Source organism: Haliotis asinina, chromosome 12 (genome assembly GCF_037392515.1).
Source record: "Haliotis asinina isolate JCU_RB_2024 chromosome 12, JCU_Hal_asi_v2, whole genome shotgun sequence".
NCBI classification, from domain to species: Eukaryota; Metazoa; Mollusca; class Gastropoda; order Lepetellida; family Haliotidae; genus Haliotis; species Haliotis asinina.
This window is the reverse complement of record NC_090291.1, coordinates 52,153,280-52,175,809: the sequence shown is the minus strand read 5'-3', so window position 1 is coordinate 52,175,809 and position 22,530 is coordinate 52,153,280. Positions and strand designations below refer to the sequence as shown.

At 35.5% G+C, this 22,530-nt stretch overlaps 1 protein-coding gene across 2 annotated transcripts in view; it reads right to left on the bottom strand.

Moving 5' to 3' along the window:
• Window positions 1-21,525, bottom strand: part of LOC137257885 (dynein axonemal heavy chain 5-like) — a 91,796-nt gene extending 70,271 nt beyond the window's left edge. The window contains exon 1 of one of the 2 annotated variants that reach the window (XM_067795376.1): window positions 21,281-21,525. In XM_067795376.1, the coding sequence (XP_067651477.1) occupies window positions 21,281-21,391 (111 nt within the window). In that variant the 5' untranslated portion in view covers window positions 21,392-21,525. Of the gene's footprint in view, window positions 1-13,255; window positions 13,329-21,280 lie in introns of those variants that run through there. The other variant, XM_067795377.1, reaches the window with a different exon arrangement.
• Between the last annotated feature and the right edge of the window lie 1,005 nt (window positions 21,526-22,530).

The window sequence follows — 22,530 nt, the reverse complement described above, 5'->3', positions numbered from 1 at the left end:
CGCACAACGTCTATTCCCATGTTCAACATGTAGGCCTGGGAAATGTGTCTAAATTACTTTTACTGGTGACGAGAACAGGAAATTATTCGAACTGAATATGAGAACTGGGTTCATCAAGATCATTGGAATTAACAAGTCAGTGTGTCTGACCACTGAAGTCACCAATGATCCAGCTAGCTGTGTCACACGAAATGTGAACGGTTTTGAACTGAGCAAGTTTCCATGTTGTCCAGGTTGAATGACACCAAAACAACCAGTCGACCTGTTTGACCACATACACAAGCAGACTGATATGTCCTTACAGTGAAATCCTTAGGGCACTTGACAAAATATAGACATAATCACAAAGCATGTGCAGAAATAATTAATATATTCAGTATGAAACAAACACTCTATCTAAGCCTTCCAATGGTATATCGGAGTATATAGTCAACAGTTTTTCACAGTTTATATCTCCAGGGCTGTCTACATTTGTAAGGGGCCTTACAAAAACATAAATTTACATATTCTTTGACTACACTTTTGCAAACAGAAACATTATTATCAAAGTAATCTGTCTGGAACACTGATGGTAACTGTGATTCAGTTGGAGATATTTGCAGATTCATGTAATTTAGAAGGAAGGGTTTTGTCTGAGATTGTTTGGAAAAAGAGACCTGTCTCATCACAGTTGCAGATGTCATCTGCAGAATACCCATCAGTCAAATCTTGTAGGCGGAACTTAAATATTGCTACATCAGCATTCACACTGGCACTCTCACCACTGACTTTGAATTGTTTTATACTGTGTCGTGTTTTCCATGATGTTAACCAGCCATCTGATGCATATAAGTCATTAATGTCTAACCGTTGAACAAACTGAAGAGCTTTTTCTTTAAGAATAGGTCCTGAAATCCGCAGGTTTTTACTTCGAGCTGCCATAAACCAGTCATATGTCATGGTGTTGATCTTGTCAAATTTGCTGTTCTTCAACACACGTTCAGCTTGATCATTCATGTTAATTTCAAACTATTCACTTCTCCTCTTCAAAATACCAGACATGGTCTGTCTGCTGATTCTGTATGTTGATGCTAATGCTTTCTGTGTAGGTCGAGGCGTTTTATCAAAATCTCCTCTCAGTTTTTGTTGAAGTGTCAACTCACATCTTGCACGTTTTGCGAACTGAGACAATACTTGGCAATACTTACTGTTATACTACTGACATTACATGATTTTACTTTAAATACCCTCTAATTACTCTATGTAAGGGACATGTATCACTCACTAATTAACAAGATACTAATTGACCCTTCCCATTTCTGAATTATCTCGAGTAGTAACCTCAGATTGTGTTGTTACATCATTTGGACCTAATTGCATCAAAGGGTTGCATTGTCTTTCATGTGCCTGTTTTTACGGATTTGTTTTCATAACAATTTGTTCGTTGGGACTGAAAAACAATGTCGATATCTGGAGTAGACAGAAGCCGATATTTACAGATGTTTCTATATGATAATTAAGTGCATTTCTGCCGGGACTGAAACTTTGTGCCATTGTAGGCAGAATGCTGATGTTTACAGAGGCCGATATTGCCAGAGTCCACTGTAGTTTGAGAGAAGTAAACAAGTAGACAAGTAGAAACATCAGCCCTTTGTAACAATTATTGCACATGTTATATAACACAAGTTAAGGGACTCATCATTTGCGAAAGGGGGAATGGGTGTGTCAAGGATATTCAGATATTTAGTTGTTGTATACAATGCATTTACAGAATTAACAAACAACACCACATATTGTGTAATGCTATCAAACTTGGATTCAAGAACTTATTACTTTAAATCAAAGAGAAAATAACTTAATTGTTTGTTTGACTGCTTTTCATGCAAAAGGAATTATTTGTAACTAGTTGTAACCATTGAATAAAAAAGGTGGAACAAAAATAATTATCAAATAATATTTTCTACCATAATTTTGTAAACTACGAAGCAATAATTAAAGCAAGGGGCTGTTCCATAAAGCAGTGAATGTGATTGAGGGAGTTTAGTTTTACATATTATTTAGTTTTTTATATTCCAGTTATATGGTAGCAGTCTGTAAGTAACTCATTTTGGACCAAACAATCCAGTGATCAACAGTATGAACAACGATCTACACAACTGGCATATGAGGACATTAATGATATGTGACAGTCAGCAAGCCTGACCACCCAATCCTGTAAGCCGCCTCTTACGACAAGCATGGATTGCTGAAGACCAATTCTGTCCCTGTTCTTCATGGACCCCAAGAGCACTGACTAACAAGAATCAGTGAACAGCATGGCATTTGCTATGACTTTCTGGAATAAATGAATGAACAGAGACTAATGAGCTAGAGGTAATATTTAACTTGTATAATAAACCACATATTACTCAGCAGTTTCCTTGGTAAGTATATCCTGACAGAAACTATTTGAACAATAACTTTATGAGATAAAGCTTAGGTAAACAGACCCACCATTAATGGTCTTGTTTGACGCTCAGCCCTTCACAACAGAGGAATGGGATATGTATTTGTTTATCAAGACTTATCAGAAAGTCATCGATCTTATTGTCAGAGGGCCAGCGAACTTCAAGTGAACAAACACATCTCCAAAACTGGCCCTCGACTGATTACAGACTCTAGTCAAATGTACCTTCATTCTATCAACATTTATCACTGACTTAATCAACACATCGATCTGACCTCAAAGTAATCATTGCACAAATCCTGGCTACCCTATCATGAATTAAATGGCAGACACCCCTAATGGTTTTAAGGTCAAATCATTCACCACCTTGGGGTATTTTGGTCCCAAAAATATCATGATTTTCTCATACAAATCCATTTAAGGTCAAACTTTTTAGTGGTTTTGAATTATGATCTCAATAACCAATGTGAATTAATTCAGAGTTACAAACATAATCCAATCACAAATATGTTCCTCAAATGCTTTGGTTTGCTTTATACCTGTTTTTTCATTGTAAGAATTACAGATAATTAATTCATATTTAAAATCATTGCTACTTTACAATGCACATTTACTTTGTCTTCAAAGTCCATAAATTTAACATTATGATGAAATTTGACTATGTTGACATAAATACTATCTACAATGTAGAAAAAGTAAACTAGGTTTAAAGAGTATGGCGGATTCTGATTTACTTTAGACTTTCTGATTGGTTAATCACGTTTTAGTTCACCTTGCAATGTTAGTGTCCCTGCTATACTGTTGAAACATATTTTCCAAAAGTTATGTTATAAACACAATAAGACACTTATTCATGGTGACATGTTTATACCGTGTAGCAGAACTTCTGACCATAAGTATACAGAGTATTTCTATACAATAACAAAGCCTTTCTATGAGATCGAGTTGATTCTCTCGTCAGCCTGCATGGAACACAGAAACTGAATCTAATTATCAGCTCAACCAATCCAAGGCAATCACCGATGCATACATAGACATTATTAAAGAAGCACAGTGCCCATGGTGTACACAGTATATATAACACAAACAGAGGTGGAATACAATCACAGATCACAGCCGACTGATTTCAAAATTGCATGTAGACAAAACATTGAGGGACATTTCTTTGACGGATGAAAAGAATCTCAGTGAATGGTCTTACCATGAGTAAGTATTGAATTATCAAGATTCACCATAAAAAAAACACAAAACAGCATGGGATAAAAGTAATTCATGTATAAAATATACAGAAATTATTATATAAAATATATAGCAAATATTATGTGTATGTCTAACATGTTAATAGATTATTATCTCTTTCATTATTAACTGGCAGAGACTACATACACTTGAAGAGTTTCTAGTGGACATTATCTGGTCCATACATGTAAACCTGGTTTGGCAATTGTCATAAATCAAATATGTTTACTGGTAATATATAACAATATACACAGAACTGAAAATACAATGATAAATAACAGATCAATAACAAATACAAATTAATTGGAAACATTGTAACAATAATTTCACATTAAATTTTTGGATATAGGGGTGTTTCCAACAATCCGAGTTTAATGCCACCCTGTAGTACTTAAGATCAAAGACTACTTTTGAGCAGATAAATATGTATCATTTAAATATCTGAACACAAAGAGACATTGAATATTTTGTAATAATCCAAACCTTTGCAATCACCACAACCTGCTAATCCAAGGAAGACAATAAGTGTTGATCTGTTCTATGGAAACTACTTGCACAGCTCTCACAGACACCATAATTAATACACAACAAAAACACTGTCTGCAAAAAGTTTAGAATTTTCCTCTTAACACAACCTGCATTAAGTAGACATAAAGACAATTTTGGCCTGTTTTGTTCCACAGTCAACTCTGAAACCATTAAAACTCACCATCTGAAGTTCACGGTTCATCTTGCTAGCAGCGACAACCGCTGCGGCTGAAGTTGTTGTCATCTTGACGCTTGTAATTCACTACACGTCTAAAATAAACTTCTGTTAAAAAAGTCCACACCTTAGCTTAGATTTAATCCATTTGCCAAAGAACTTGGCCACATATCAACACGTGACTGTTTCTCACTGCAGTGAGAGTGTTGTGTTTTAAAAGTCGTCAGGATAACACTCTTGTGTATCCAAGCATAGAAGTGGAGTGGATAGTCCTGAGTGATTCCCCTTGCCTAAATGTCCACAGCCACAATCCCAGGTGGCAACCAGGTGTGCCAACCTGCCATCGACCAAGTCACTTGCCACGAGCCTGATCAACCCTGGCTTGTATCATTGATCTAAACACTTCAAGTCAAAGCCTGTGCCATGTCCACCCAGCCAATGGAGAATGCTCGTTCACAAATGGTTGTTTGCAGTAGGAGGCAACAGACTTATTCCTTTGACAGTGACATTCAATCACTTTCCAGAACACAGGTCAGGCTGACAAAACATGGATCCCAACAAGAAAATATGAGTAATTGTTTCGTAAGTGTACAGATTGCATTACACTCATAAATCATTGCCTGATAAAACTAACTTGCACTTCTAAGTACTGATAATGGAGACACTTAGAAGATGTTTATTAGTGAATTTGATTTTATCACACAGGATTTTGCAACCAGTAAAAAAAATTTAATGTATTGAAAAAAATACAACTGAAAACAAACAGCTAATTATCCAACATTTTTTGTAATATATAAACTCTAGAAATCATCAATTTTTCATGATAATTTTATGATGACTGCCATTAAGGAAAGCAGCGATGGTGATGCTGATCATAACTCCAGTGTGTTAGTGGTCCGTACTGGCTTAAGTACAAACAACCATAAACGAATAACTAGTCTCTGAAATGAATATATTTTACTGAAAAAGTGCATAGCATAAAAAATATAATATAATGAAATGGAGCCCTGAGACTTTCATTCTGAAGCTAGGGGAATCTAGACTTGCCACATTTACTAGACTTGCATGGGCTTTCTTGGATATATTTCCTTCAGGGTCTGTACAACAAACTAAAACAACAACCATTCTTAATGGAACAAATGGATGTACACCTCAGACTTTGGCAAGAAAAAAAATGATGAATTGGTTTTTTACTTATCGAAAAACTTATCCTGTAAACTAATCTTCAGCAAAAGTCTGAATATCATGACTAATAAACTTCAGAAAAAGCCCACATCATATTGCCATTTCAAGTAGGTGTAATTCACACTGACATCACCAGTGCCAACAATGTTCATTTCAAGTGGTTGTTCAATCAGCTATGGAGTCTATAGTATTATGAAACATTACACAAACCTGCTTGTGCAAATAACACAATATATCAAAACAACAGATGATCTAACACTATTACAAGTCTCAGTCTTGAGATTTCAGTCATGTGTGGGTCAGTGGAAATGAGTTATATCATGCCTGTGATAGCTTAACTTTCTAACCAAACACCCAACAGCATGTTGATACGGACTAATTCCTGAGATAAGCCCAGGCGACTTGGGTTTCTGGGAACCCAGTCATTGTAGGTAACAATACGTAGCATTACATAGGCAGTACATCTACGTGTGACACTCAATCGGCTTCATTAGTTTGTCAGACTGAGTAAATTACAGTAAAAGCCATAATGGTCCTTTGAAACCTCCCAGCCTGGACAAAGCATTCAGTGTATGAGTGTTAAAATTAGGTAATCTGTGTAAGAACTTTATAGCATATGCTGCTATTATCTCTCCATGAATGGAAGAACCTATAGTAAGTCACTGAGAAGTTCCAAAAGTAGAATCAACAGACCTCAGTGGTTTCTTCAACATGAACCATATTTTCTCAAAGTTTTGTGTCGCGATCTAGATTTGCATCAGTGTTGGGCCTTTAAAGTTTTTTTCAGAATGGCCAGTGGACTCCTGGCGGAGAATCAAATGCAACAACAAAAAGTCACCAATATCACCCGCAATGGCAAAATGCTCTTCATGAATATGTCTACTAATTATGACTACAGTATGTCAATGTTTTGATGTGCATATGGCAGAGTGGAAGGAAAGTATTGTAAGGTTACAGATCTGCTCATGAAAAGAACACTACTACCAAATTCAGTCAAGGTTGAACTTGTTGCCATGGAAATGCAAAAAATATCTTATTCAGAAATCCAAACATACCCAAAGGCACCACTATACCATCAGACCTATGTATATGCCATGTTTGGTGAGGAAATAGTGAACGGTTTTAAAGTTCTGCTCTGGAAAAGAGGCAGCACAACCACCAATTTAAAATCAAACTTGTTGTCAAGAGGCACATCTAGGGATCACGCTTGACATGTGTACCAAGTCCAGTTAAGCCATTACAAATACTGTAAACTGTCTTATTTCCGCGCCTTTAAAATTTTGCGAGTGATGGTCACTAAACCTTTTCGCGCCTTCTTATCTTCGCAAGGTGATTTTGTTACAGGGGCGTCTCTGAATGTTTTTACACGACACGCAGGTGCGTGACCATAGAGCTGTTATAAAATAAACAGATTTGCGAACTGATCTAACAACAAATTCATGTAATTGATTTCAGAAATCTTCGAATAGTCACTTCTTTTTAAAAATCTTTGATTCTAAAGTTATGCCTATTCTGCTTTATGGCGCTGAGGTATGGGGTCTAGACTGTGATCTCAGTTCTCCCATCGAGACTGTCCCTACTTTGGCTTGTAAAAAAGTATTAGGTGTTAAAACTACCACCTCTAACCAGGTTGCTAGGGGGGAATGTGGAAGATTTCCTGTATATATCCTTGCGTATAAACGCTGTATTAAATTTTGGCACAAGTTGTTGGAAATGCCATCATCACGTTTTCCCAGAAAATGTTATAATTTAATGTTATTGGATGTATCCAATGGTAAAACTAACTGGGCTGCAAAACTTAGAATGTTGTTATATAAGATGGGGTTTGGGTATGTGTGGGAAAGACAATGCAGTAATAATATTGATGCATTTTTATCAGAATTCTTGATGAGGGCGCAAAATATGTACATCCAGGGTTGGTATGAATCTCTGTCATCAAGTTCTAACAGTTATTCATATTCACTATATAAACAAGTATTTAGACAAGAACTTTATTTACAGTGTATACAGGTGAAGAAATTCTGTTTTGCTGTTGCTTGCTTTCGTTGCAGTTCTCACCAGTTAGCCATTGAAAATGGTAGATATCATAATATACCTAGATATCTCAGATATTGTAATATGTGCTCAGGTAACCATATTGAAAATGAATACCACTTTCTCTTAATTTGTCCAGCTTATAATCATCTACGCACTCTTTATGTTCCTCAATATTATTATAACCCTCCGACTCTGTTTAAATTCAATGCATTGATGTCTGTAGACAACCCAATGGGATTAAGAAATCTTGCAATGTATGTGTTCCATGCAAATGAACTGCCTAAAGGACGTTTGTTTGCAAAATAACTCATACAATGCTATGTATTATGGGCCGATGGCCTAGATACTCCTGAATAAAAGAGAGAGAGCGAGATTTCAGAATTAATCCTTTTTAATTAGGTTTAAGAGCAATGAAAACAGAACATTATTGAGCCGTGTAAATCCCGGTGAGCCCAGCAGTGACACGTGATTGAGCAATGACACCTGTATTGTTTTTGTGTTGTTCACTTACCTGAATAGAGTGTTAGATATATCTATATTATCGCATGTTTTTATTCTCGCATCATGAAGTCTGACGCAAAGTTTTCCGAAAATTAAACAGCCGCGAAAATTTGGTTGTTTACAACAGTTCAGGAGACATGCTTCAGACAAAGTACTGGACCCACAGATGGGAGGATGGACAGATGTATGGACGCACGGATTGATGGAATCTGTTTCCATATGTTATATAATAACATGTCCCCATCATTATTGTTTGACATATAAGTCAGCTAAATAAGCAAAATTGACGACATGTATACTTATGTACCAACCGATCCCCAATCTTAAGTCACCATTTTATGAGAAGACAAGCAAAGTGTTTGGCAGAAAACTGCTGATAAAAAGGAACAGTCAACATTAAATGCTGGTTTGAAAAAAACTCCTCGGCATTGAATATTTATTATTAACCATGGTTCTAAAGATGTATCGCTTACTGTCATTATTCATGTGTTCATTGGATCAAATATTTTGTGGGAATCTACCATAAACACCATTTTTATGAAAATGTACATGTACATGTTATTTCTTGAATACTTTGTTTAAAAAAAATAACAACTGTAATAGGATGCTTGGTCTGACATTTAAATTTTTGTCAAATAAATCTTCAACTGATACCATGCAAAGTATATTTAGAGTTATCTGCCTTGTCCTTGATACAAATACTGTTGAATTAATTCCCTTGGCCTTCCAAGTATGGGTGATATGTTGCACTTCTGTTTATTATATTTGACTGTAAAAATCTACAATCTAAAAAGAAAAAAATAGAATAAATAACAATGGCCCTATGAAAATTAAACCAAATCCCCATTTCCACTGATGAACAAACACAGTTTGATCTACATTCTACGAAACTACAATGTGTGAGTATGGTTTTACGCACTTTTAGCAATATTCCAATGTTCTAACCACCAGGCAACCCCATGGCCATTGATACAGCCAAAGTAGACAAGATACAAGATCCTACTGGTCAACAACATGACCATCTGAACCAATATATCTTTGCAAGACCTTATTACAGTTGCTAGTAATAACATGTGCATAGGGAATATGAACCATTTAACACCAGTATGCTCATTGCATACCCATAATATCTGAATATTGTTAGTGCTGCGAGTGTGTATTTTCTGTATATTTTGTTATTAAGTTATAATTATTATTGAGTCACCGTTGAACGTTTAGTGTTTTGAATAATAATTATGATGAGTCACATTTCGTATAATAGATGGTCAGCAGTTTTAAGATTTTGGCAGCTGGCTCTCCAGAAATTATCTGCCCTTGGTTTTCTATTTGTTACTTCTGGCAGACTGCTAGAGCATTCTACAGTGCTGGCGATGGTCGTATGTGCCTGAACTTTCGGGAAATGACTGAATATATACATAAAGGCTAGTTGCCATGTTGTGAGACATGGACGACACATTGCTGGAGTATATACATCATTGCCAACAAATCCTTCAACGCCTGAATCTTCATAGCTGCCGTCAGACTGCTTGCTGTGTTACATTCTGCATTAACTGTTTGTCTCTCGCACTAAGACTTTAGGACTAAGGAGAGTTTACTATATATTTTGTGACCCATTGCCTTAGATTTTGTCTCACTTGTATTGTATTTTAAATCAGTATTGTGAAATTGATTTGTGACTTTGTATAACTGGCTCTCGATGCTAAATAATACAAAATTTGAATGTTTTAGACTTGTCTTTGTTCTGTTATGCTGGTTCACGAGGGATTTCTCACACCTTTTGTCACAGCAAATTCTTAACCATAACATTAGTCAATGTTAGCATATACCACAGATATCACAGCATATACCATAGATTAAACAGAGAAAATGACAAAAGGAGATCCTGTAGTACATAGTTCATACTTCAGAAACACACTGTAGAACACTGTAAAACAGTGGTAGGAGATCAACTCAATGGATAACAGTCGAACTATGACTCTCAACATGGACCTTGAACAAGACATGGACTCCGTGACTTGTGTGATGAATACGTGGCAGTGACAAAGCCGGATCTGTGAATACAGCCATGAAGGGTTATGGCAGTGGAACACAGATGTAGTGTGTGATTACCCCCCACAAAGAGTTTTCACACACCATTATTGATTTGACCATTTAAGTGGTTGACTAGGGGATTACCTGTGTTTTGCCTACGGTTCAAGAATGCAAACAACTGGAAGGAATTTTGGTCAAATTATATAGACAGGCATGATTCTCTTGACAAAGAAATGGCAGTTAAAGGGTGATCTTTAGGTCCACAACAACACCATGGATTATTGCCATTGATATTAAGCATTCTACATGAAAGTATGGTGCTTTGAGAAAATCTGGGAAGAGAAGGGTTCTGGCGCCAATGGTGTTTGCAACAAATGTTGTTGTGAATGTGGAGACAATGGCAAGACATAAGTGGAACCTCTCAGAGAGAGGTAATATGTATATTATAACCAGCCATATTTACATTCACTTTCCATTTATGACCATAATGATGGCATTCTTGAAGATCCACAAGAATATTGGTCCAACCAAATCTGTTGATGACAGTGCATGTTTGAGTGATATTGAATTGAGTTTTTCTAAACCCACACAAAGTATTCTTCCTGAAGCTTGCTATTCCAAAGGACATCCTGGATCATCCTCATATCTTGCTTGTCTTGAAGAACATTTTAAAGAACAATTTGTACCTACAGCTGCTTGGTCAAGGATTCTCAGAGTTGTGCACGTATATGTTAGTCTAGTCTTTGCAGTTACAACCCAACATGGCTCAGGATTATAGGGATTATTGGTAAGAACATTGTACATTAACGTAAGTACCACTACAGTCATATTCATCTGGTATCTCTATATTTAAAAATGGTATTAAGGCCAGACCAAGTTTATTTCTTGTTTTACAGATTTTTGTAATCAGAAATCCTAAATGCAGGAGGAAAAAGAAATATTTGATGTAATCACCAGTCAGTGTAATATTCCTATGAGTATTTTACTTCTGACAATTTATAAAGTGTATATGGGGCCAAAAACAATTTTTGCCCTATAAAAACATATGGACTGTATTTTCTGAGCAGTGAAAATTATTATATTTTTTCTTATTCTTTAAAAAGTAGGAGCTGCGGAGCCATAAACAAGAAATAAAATTGGTCTGGCCTTAGTACGCTTAAGGGACCTATGATAATGGTTTTGTATAAGAAATAGCGAGAGTGTTTTTCCCAACTGAACTTTCACAATGCATGATGTTTATGTCTGCATGGACACAATAAAATGCCACAGAATCGGCAGGAATTAACCACTGCCTGTTTCTCCTTGAGAAGTTACCTCACTTAAAGTTTTGATACCTCAATACATCTATAATAACTACTATAAGATATCTCTGTTTTACCATAATAGCTCAGACTTAGCAGTCATGGTAGTGCTTAGAAAGTCAAATATGACTGGCCCAAACCAATTATAACCTGTCATTAACCAATACTTGTGTCAGTAATGCACCAATAGGTGCACAATGATGACACAATTGCTATAACTGACCATCAAATCAGGTACATAAAAATAAATACTAAAACGTTCATGTCTTGAACCATGTTATATATTGCTTGTGTTCTGGTATTTGGCCAAGCAATCAGTGATTTATCTACATTCATGTTTACATATACTAGAACAAAGACCAGTCCACACCACTTTAGGCTGGTAATGTTTGACAGGGCTTGTGAAGGATTACTGTGTTGAATAATGTCACTGATTTCATATCAACGTTTTTGTGTGTGATAATAAGTAAAAATCATTCTGTGATTTTATCTTTCTTGAATTTCCTGTTTAAATAAATGACAATAAAATGTTTAGCACTGAGAGAAATAGCACTTAAACATGTCAAACTGCATGCACAATTTGCATAAAAATGTTGTCTATGTTTTTCCTTCAATTTGCTGTCTTTATACTGTATCTAGAGTGTATTTTTGTTGGAACAATAAGTGTCTTGAAAGAAGGACTTTCCTTTTCTCGGTGTATGATACATCTTGGTTTTCCACATTACAATATTTAGTGACTTCTTACTTAAATTCCCATTATCAAAAATCTGACCTACATTGAAAATCTCAAAGAAAGTCAACATTCCTGCCATTAGTCTCATGTGTGGCATGATTCTTCATATCTTTACATCAAAATTGTTTAAGACTAGGACTGTGTATTGGTACATGAATTGTTTTGCAACATATTGCATTTCCGGTACCTGTATTGCATTCTAAAAATTAGATTGCATAGTCAGGAATTTTGTTCTCTTTTTTGTTTGATTTATAGTATTACAGAATGTCATTTTGTCATTGATAATGAAAGAAAACATTTGTTGTGAAATTTGTTGTAAAATAACACCTTCAAAGGGCTCTGTACCTCATCACTAATTAACAAAATTAGTGAGAGCACAGAACCAAGTACATAAAATGAGGACCATATCCCCCAAAGTACAACACCACTCAAAAACATGTATAAGGTCAAAAGGAGAAACAGTGTGATGAATAGAGAATACTAAACAATGTCCCATGTAATACCATAATTTATGAAACGCAAATGGTTTGGTATCTCACAAGCAGAAGCTAGTTACATGCCAATACCATTCACGAGTTTCCTAAATATGGTATGATACGGGACATAGTTTAGAATTTTATTTATTACTCACCCATTATCAAAACAATATCGAGCAAAGTACTTCATTCCTAAGAATTCGAGTGTGATGACTCACCTTTCCAAGATTCAAGCTGATACTACTGTGACAGAGGTATTAGCATTGTGATGTCATAACCGTAAACCACTTTGATGCCATACACGCAGCATTATGCAATATTATAACACAATTATTAAACAGGCCAGTAATAACATTCCTTTACCTTATTTTCCAAAACAAAAATTTAAACCTTTTAATTTTTACTTCAACATTACAAAATTTAACAAATGTAAAGCAAAACCAAAAGAGTCAGTTCAAATGTTCACAGGAAAACAGGTACATTTAGTTCAATGCATCCTCCATCTTGCACATATTACAGGATGATAGACAAATGAGGGTGAGGTAAGAGTTTAAGTCATATTGGCAATATTTCTGCCATATTATGAGTGCTAGACATGAGGAGATACATCAAAGTTTTACCCACCAGAAAGGCAGTCTTGTCCACAAACATAAAACTGGACTGTTTTGTTAGGTTTTTCTTCTTTCCTCCATCCATATTCGAATTTATCAATATTTCACAGTTCCACGAGAAAATCTTTCCTCCTTTTGGTCAACACAACAACACAGGTATTTTCACCTGGAGCCAGTCCAAAAGGGTGACAATAAAATGTTTGAATCAAGATTTAAAACAGAAGTTGTCAAATCATGAAATCACACCTGGGTTTTATCTGTTGACTCTATGTCAACGTGGTATGTTTTCATTCAATATCAAAAGCACCCCATATCATTCCATGACAGCCACCACAGAGACTTGCTTACATGTACTCAGGAATCCCTCTCAGTGCACACTAATCCACCATTCTGAAGAAATGGAACGGTTGTTTCCAAACAGTGATAAGCTGGTCTGATATTAACATCTTCTAGTGATTAACTATCCGTATATCCTCGACTTCACTACATGCATTGGAGGAAATGTAAAAGGGGAGTGATAAATAGGTCCACTGGCTCCGCTGAGAATACCAGAATCATTCTGTTTGTCGTCACCCCAGTAACATGGACATAAAACTGTATATGACTCTGTGAGTTCTCTTATCTTGAGTTTCACATCTGTACAAGTGTAGCTGACATCTACATGAAAGCAGGTGAAACTACCCTTATTGTGGAAGCAGTGGTATATCACTGTCACGTCAGTAAACGATGATTTAGACCCATATTGAACAATATAACCCTTACAATCCGATGACACCTGGGTGGAAATTACAGTCATAAATGTGAAGTGAGGAGACAAATTTGAAGTTTCACCTCAATGACTTCAAGTGCAAACAATGTACACAACCCCAGGTACCAACGAGGAGACATAATCAAAATGTTCGTGCATTGTAAACGAGAGCAGACGGCCACCTGTGAACAAAAGGTCTAATCCTTCCACAACCCAAATGCTCACACTGAGATGCCTGAAGCATACAAATACACATGCATTGGAAGGTAAATATGTTTTATTCCTATCCTAAGCAAACAATACATCTGGGTACAAACTGTTTACTTATCTGGATATCAATCTCTCAGAGTGACTTGATCAGACTGTACTTCTGATTTTCTTATGAAGGAGAAGATATTCAATTCTTGTGAATGCAGCTGGTCATGCAACATTAAATCAGATTTTCAGATTTTTCTTTTGGTCAGATTTTTTAACAAAGTGTTTAAAATGTTACACACAGAGATTTGTCTACCTAAAGATAACTGTGAGTTAAGTGAGTATGAATTCCATTCTGAAATGTCTCCCACTGACATGATGGTAGAAACAGATCTAGAACAGGAGGATAATGTGATATGACAAATGTGTTTGTCATTACTTTTTAAAGAAAATATGGTTTCGGTGGGTGGATTTTATTTTAACACATTTTATTTGATGTCAAAAAACGTGATTTATGTGGAAATGTACACACTATCTCAAATAGAAAATCAATTCATTTTGAGAATCAAAGTTGCATTTTCTCTTCAGTGAAAAAGTATACAAAATCTTCAGGTCAGGTTGAATTTTGGGGTTGGGCTGCAATAAATAACAGGAATATTCTCATATGTGGCCTACATGTGTATTTATGAAAGTCTATCAAGCAGACCAGGCCTTGATCCCTAAAGTGTGATAACCAGTAACAACATGAGTTATCTACCCTCACTGACACAAACAGCTGATCATGTGACGCTGTTCCCACACATACAAAAAATTTATATTGAAGGAATACAGGAAGTTCAAATCCATAAATCAAATTCTATTCACATTCTATTTCAGACAACCTAACAGTCAAAACCAGTCCTATGCAAAGTCTTTTCATCGAATTGAATAAAATTAATGTTGCCTTTTCTTTCCTGTCTCATATCATGACATAAATCAGCAACACAAAAAAATGTAAAAAGAAATTTGACATGGGAAGGGACATAACTCTTTAAAATGTAATTAATCAAATCATGAAATCAACTTTCATTCCTAACAATTTCTATTTATATTTCATGCTGTGAGTCATATCTAAAAACTGATCACTTTTTTTTCAGATTTGTTAAATTTTATATACACCAAGATTTATACTGGTTTAAATTGAAGTACATGAAACTGAAAATGATAATTCAAAAGATTTACCTGACATAAATTACTGTATACTTATAAAACCTTATCTGACATTGACTGATGTATGAGCTGTGGAAGGTTTGATCTTGTTGGGTATGTTGACACATTTCTAATCAAAAGCAATAAAACAATTAAGAACAAAACTGTACACAGCAGGGCAATAAGAAAATCTAAAGGTCTATTGTAATTCATGATTATGCGAAATACAGAGAATCAGTTACCAAATATAAGAGTTATTTAGTCCAACAGTTTGTTTTGTAACTCAAAACAACTCACACTTGTAGATACTAAAGGTAATATTGCTTATCATGTAAGCAGTCAGCTGGCGATTAGGTGCCTGACTCTGATCCTGGATGGGACTGAAAACAGTATTTGTACTTGACTAAGAGTAATCCCAAATATGACATATGTTATACTGGACCAGTACTGAAGGAAATACTGCATATAATGTACTGATGTATTATAAAATATAAGTTATAGCTAGAATTTCCCAGTTTATGATCAAATATTACTTCTAATGTACCAATATATCACCAAATATTGCTTATATTCTACTGAAATATAAAATAAAAGCTACTGATAATGTACTGCTGAAAAATGAATTATCGCTTATAGTGTTCCAGTGTATCAGGACATTTTCGTAAAAATAAACAGATATTGATGAAATATTATTCATCTGGTTCATGTTAATCAGAAGTTTCCTGAAGTATTATTTAATTTCTCAGCATAGTTTGCATGTTGTATCAACTTGTAAACTTGTAAACCATCCATTACACGAGTGTCTTCTAATGATAAAGAGGGACACATTATACAGATTTAGATCTTAACATATTCACAGTGTTAACATACGATCATAACTATATCTAAATGCAAATAGTGACTCAGCCATGAATATACAAGTCTAAATTATCCTAGTTTCTTTGTGTTACTCCTTTTACGACCATTCTGTGACAGTCATCAAGTCCTGTATATTGATTTCCTATTTCATTTCAAGTATAGCCTATAGGAATGTTGCCCGCCTCCAGCCAGTCAAGTCTAAGCCTGTACAACCACACCACATGACATCCACACCCCCAGGCAGAGTGAGTTAGTCAGCTGGTCTGAAGCATGTACTGGACTTTCCCTGCCCACCCAGCCTGCTGTACACAACAATAAACACTACAGGCAACATGTCTGGATCTGTCTTGTGACACTACATCTGAAGACAGGTAGGCCAAGAGGCTTGTCGTTACTGTCAGGTAACTGGGAACAGATGATACATTCTAGACAACAGGTTAAACAAAATAAAATTATCTTAATAAGTTGTGATTATTACTGTTTAAAAATATGAAATTATGAAATGATTTGAAACAATGTTTTTATCAAACAAAATAAAAAAAAAAAAGATAATTCAAAAGATATTATTAACTGAAATGGAGAATGAAGTTTCAACAAACAAGTGAAAACCAAAACAATCCAAATACAGTGTGAAAATCTCCACTGATTACAAATATGATTGTAAGAAATATAGCACATAAATGTATACATAAACATTACATTTCTGACTAGTAAACACTACGTTCTCCTTGAGGAGAGAAATAAAAATTATTTTCTTGACTGGGATAAGAAAGTGGGACTAAACCCAAGTACAGTCAATAACAGTAGGTGGATTGTACAATCCCCAGCCGGCTGCCTGTAGGATTATCACCACTACATAGATATAATCACCCTTGAGGGCTCTGGAACAATCATGGGCAATGCTCTGTGAAATATGATAAATAAGGTGTGATATTACCACGTTTATTACCGGCTAATAAACACTACTAAACAGCTTAGTGTCAATACTCTGGGCTTCATGTGGTAATAACCTGACATGTGATTGACGTTAATCAAGCCTCATTCATTGGCGGAGAAATAATTGCTAACAGAACAAGGAATCACATGGGAAAACATGCACATACTGATACATATTTCTAGTTCTGAAGTGATAACCAACAAAAAAACATGAGGTTTTGAAAGTCTAATTTTTTAATTATAGTCGTAGCAGCAATTTGACAAAGTTTCTAATGGTTTTCTCTCTTCCACATGCAGTATGTAAGGTTTAACATTTACTTATACTTGCATTTGGAGATAGGCTACACAAGACAATTGAAAATGTTTCCAGATTCAATTAAATATGAAATCCGAGCATATGAACTGTATCTTTATCTGAGGCTATGAACTCCATATTGTCACTATGACAACAGTATCAGCTTCTCTGAGTGAGTGAGTGAGTGAGTGAGTGAGTGAGTGAGTCAGTGAGTGAGTGAGTCAGTCAGTCAGTCAGTCAGTCAGTCAGTCAGTCAGTCAGTCAGTCAGTCAGTCAGTCAGTCAGTCAGTCAGTCAGTGAGTCAGTCAGTGAGTCAGTCAGTCAATCAGTCAGAGTGATTTGGGTTTTAACTCCTATCTGAACTGTATTCAAATTTAAAAAATGATGAAAGCCTACAGTGATAGAGGTTGAAGACATTTACTGACTTTGTGTAATCCTTTAAGATAGGAATGGTGCAAGCAAACCCAGAACTCAATGAGGGTTAACTGGGATTCAAACCTACAACCACAGGTTCCTGCCATGCCCAATTACAGTGTCCCAACTGAACAAAGTTGATGGGTACGTTATACAAACTACATGTATTTCATTGTTTACACCAATCATTTTCTTAGCCTTTCATATTCCTTCAATACTATATTGTCAGAGCTGAAATCAGAAAAGCTTGGCCTTACAATACCTTCTTTATTTTGATAATATAATGATAGTTAGGCCTCCTTACTGAAGTCCTCAGACCACAGGCAAACTGTAGCGCAAATGGGGTTGCGCAGCATAGAGAATATGACTAGTCTTCATATATGCGAGTGAAGCGAGCAAAGGTTGGCAACTCACTTCCCTCACTTCGGTTCAACAAATACTTTTCATGTCAAAATAACATATCGCCACCATCAAAGGCACACTCCCATTTCCTCACTAGGTTGTGCTCTCTGATTTGCAACTCCATATTTAATGATTACTCACATGAAATATGTTTTATTCAACATTTTAAGTGCCACTCGTGGCATTCAGTTCATTCTTCCCTCCATTACCCCTGCCAGCTTCCGGCTCAACGGCGTGAAGGAACAAGAATAAGCAGAAATTATAAAGACATACCATATTGCCTAATTTTATCATGATTCTGTTGGATTGTATTTGTCTTCAGTGTCGGCGTTATTGTTATATCTTTTGTAACATTTATTCTACAATAAAAACACTTCTGGCGTAATGGGCGTATGAAGCAGGGGAGGTAACGCTTTATGTATTCCATGCAGAATAATAACCTGTTTCTTCACTGCATTGAACCGGAAGCTGGCAGGGGTAATGGAGATGAAGGACAGTCTGATTTACCACCAGTTGCGATTAAAATGTTGAATAAAACATGCTTCATGTGAGTAATTATTAATTATGGGGCTGGAAATCTGAGAGCACAACTTAGTGAGGAAATGTGAGCGTACCTTTGATGGTGGCGATATTTTATTTTGACATGAAATATATTTTATGAACCGAAGCGTGGGAAGTGCATTGCCAACCTTTGCTCGCATATACATGTATGAAGATTTGTCTTTTTCTCTACGCTGCGCAATCCCATTTGCGCTACAGTTTGCCTGTGCTCAGACCAAGCAATTGTGGATTAAGTTGCTTACAGTTCCTGAAAAACCTGTGATGGTGTAACAACTCATCATGACTGCTCTGGGTTCATACATTTATACAGTTATATTGTCTACATCATGAGGCTCCAATGAATATCGTTTATTTGATATGAATCTGTTCAAAGTCAAACAATGATGAACGTGATGAATGTGGGAAATTTTTAGATCTCACAAACCAATAACAACACTTGAGTTGGTCAATCTAAACAATTCCTGTATTTACAGGCACAAGCTAGCACAACAACTGGATTTGATTCATTTTTTTATATTAGACCCTCAAATCAATTATTTTCAATTCGATTCTTCATTAAAGTAAACAAAGCAGTTTCACTTAACTCTCATAGTTTAATAAACTAAACATATCACACTGAAATTTATTCAAAGATTTGACCAGGAAATCAGGAGTGTAAATTATGTAACCTTTCCGAACAAATACAAAATGATGTATAAATACAGAGGAGCACTTTTCACTTTCATGTCCCTATGTAAATATTAATAAAGCAACAATTTCAAAAGTCAAGTGTGTGGAATAAATTTAAATAGATATTAAAATATTGGAACAGAATCATTGCAGCCATCTAGTTTATCTGAGGTGGTCGCTGCTCAAAGACATGGATTTGTGTAGAGGAATACACCAGAAATATGGACCGACTGACAAGCTGATTGACTTTGTATGAGATTTTATGTTCTCTCTCACATTCAACAGCAAGCACTTATTGCTAAGGTCTGCAGAGTTATGTTCCTTTATTCTGGATAGGAATTTTGCTTTCAACATGGTTCTTTCTCTATATAAAAACACAAATACTTGTCCAAAGCCTGGATTAAATATCCTTTAACAAGTTAACATGGTTAAGTCAACGCTTGTCTTTATACTAATACTCATAACTCATAACTACTGAAAATAATTACAAATTACAAGCTTGGACATGCCTATCTCAATAGTAAATACGTTGCCTTGTGAAGGAATCTAAGCCTGATGACTCATGTAGAACAGATTATATATTTATATATTGCAGTAAACAAGCACAAATATAACATAAAATATAATCAAGGTTTGTATAAACATTTAAGGCCAGACCAATTTATTTCCTGTTTTATGGATCTGCTGGTCCTATTTTTTCAAGAATAAGAAAAAAATAAAAATTATTTTTCCCCATTGAATAAAAATAAAATTATAACGTTGTTATTGGCCAAACATGTAACATATGAAAGAAATCTTGTTGTTTGGACTGTATTTTGCCTCAACTACACATCATAAAGTAAAATATGTTTCATATTTAGAAGACCGTGAGTACTACTTTACTGGTGATTTTATTCAATTCTTTTTTCCTCCGTCCTTTAGGTTTAACAACCCGTAAAACATGAAATAATATTGGTCTGTCCTAAGGTGCAAGGTTATATGATGGTTACACTGTAAAGACCACATGTTGGTACTCCAGTCAGTTCAATATTGAATGTAACTGTTTAAGAAGGTTACTTGTCCCTGAGTTCAAACCAATGTATTACTTCTCAAAAGATACCTTAAGGACAACAACTTTTTAAGATACTTTAGGGTCATAATAAGTAATTAAATTAATGTATAGATCATGCCAAGTAGAGATCATTAGTCTTCAGGAAATAGCAATTAACTGATGTGAAAAAGACATTAAATAGAATTTTACATTCATCTTTGTGCAATGTATAGTAGGCCACAGTTGTTTTCTAACTTCAACTAGTTCATTTCATTACCAGATGTAAGGCAGATATATTTTTAGAATACATGGATAGTTTCTTACAAAGAATAAATGACTGTTTCTGGATTGACAGCATGTGATATGTTATCATGAGTCTAAACCTGTCATAACATTAATATATAATCGAGAGGAATAAATTATAAAATAACATATCTGTTATCGTATCATCCACCATAATGTATATATCTGTGGAATAACTGAAAAGCGGCCTTTGTACACAGAAAGACATGCTTTGGGTTGAGAGAGGATGGTCGGGGCTGCATATATTATATATAAAATAGCACATACCTTTAGTTACACATTATATTACAATATATAAACATTGTGTATATCGTAGGTTAACGATTACAGTTTCCAAACCAAAACGTTTTAGATCACTGAAACCTGCCTTTTATTTGAAAAATATTTTGAGCCCAGAATGTATATGTATTAATTTATTTATCATATATGTAGACAATACCTGCTTTTCTTTAATATTTTCACCGGGTCCCAGAGCAGCTAGTCGAGTTTTCTTGGCCTCGGCGCTCGTAGCCCGGTTCTTCGAGCCACGGCCAAGATTTCCGTCCGACATTGCGGATATATAAACCTCCAAAACAAATCAGATGCCTTCCTACTTGGGCAGTTTCCTTGGTTTGGTTTCTCTCAAAACTTTCTGTGAGGAAACGAGCACCTGATGTTCAACACAAACTAGCCGCCATCTTGAATGTTTACCAGTTTCCACGCTACGGCATGAAAGGTCAGGGGTCGTTTGCATATGTGCGACCTTATTACCGTACAGATGACAGCGCGTGTTCGTTACTAAACAGTTAGCGTGCGCGACAATATATTTCGTACCTGTTCAGTAAATAGATAACGGGTCATTTTAGAGCCACGGATCCTCACTGCTGAAGCATTCGTATGATATTAATTTATCAAACAATCAACAGTAATATTCTATCAATGTTTATGAAAGTTAATATCTAGACTCTGTAAACGACCATGACCTTTGAGGTATTTTACTGTCTTAAAACGAAAAGACCAATCTTCAAGGAAAAGTCGTGAAAGTACAAGTTACATTTATATTCTTCGATGCCAAAACAATTTAAGAATATAATTAGAAACCAGTTTTATTTAATTTTTTTCGGATAAATTACTTTTATCCCCAAACAGCACAATCAAACCATATAGATAAACTGACGAGTTTGCTTGAATGTTCAGCAGTGTTCCTGTTCAGACTCCCAGACTTGGTTGACACGTATCATCGAATCCCAACTGCATAGATCGATGTTTATGATCACATGATTGTCTGGTCCAGACTATACAGCGCGCCGCCATATAGACAGACAGGCAGGCAATGGTTATTTAAGTGTCACATGTATGTAAACAAAATGTCAAGTACAATGAACAGATAACTGTTTACATACATCCATCCATAACAGGATTATGGGTGAGTATAGTTTTACGCCGCACTCAGCAATAATCCATCTATATGACGGCTGTCTGCACATAATCGAGTCTGGACCAGACAATCAATCCAGTGATCAACACTACTGGGAACCGATGACATGTGTCAGCCAAGTCAGTGGGTCTGACCAGTCGAGCCGTTAATCGCCTCTTACGGCAAGAAGGTCAAAATACATCATAGAGTTTTTTTTTATTTATTTATTTATTTATTTATTTATTTATTTATTTATTTATTTATTTATTTATTTATTTATTTATTTATTTATT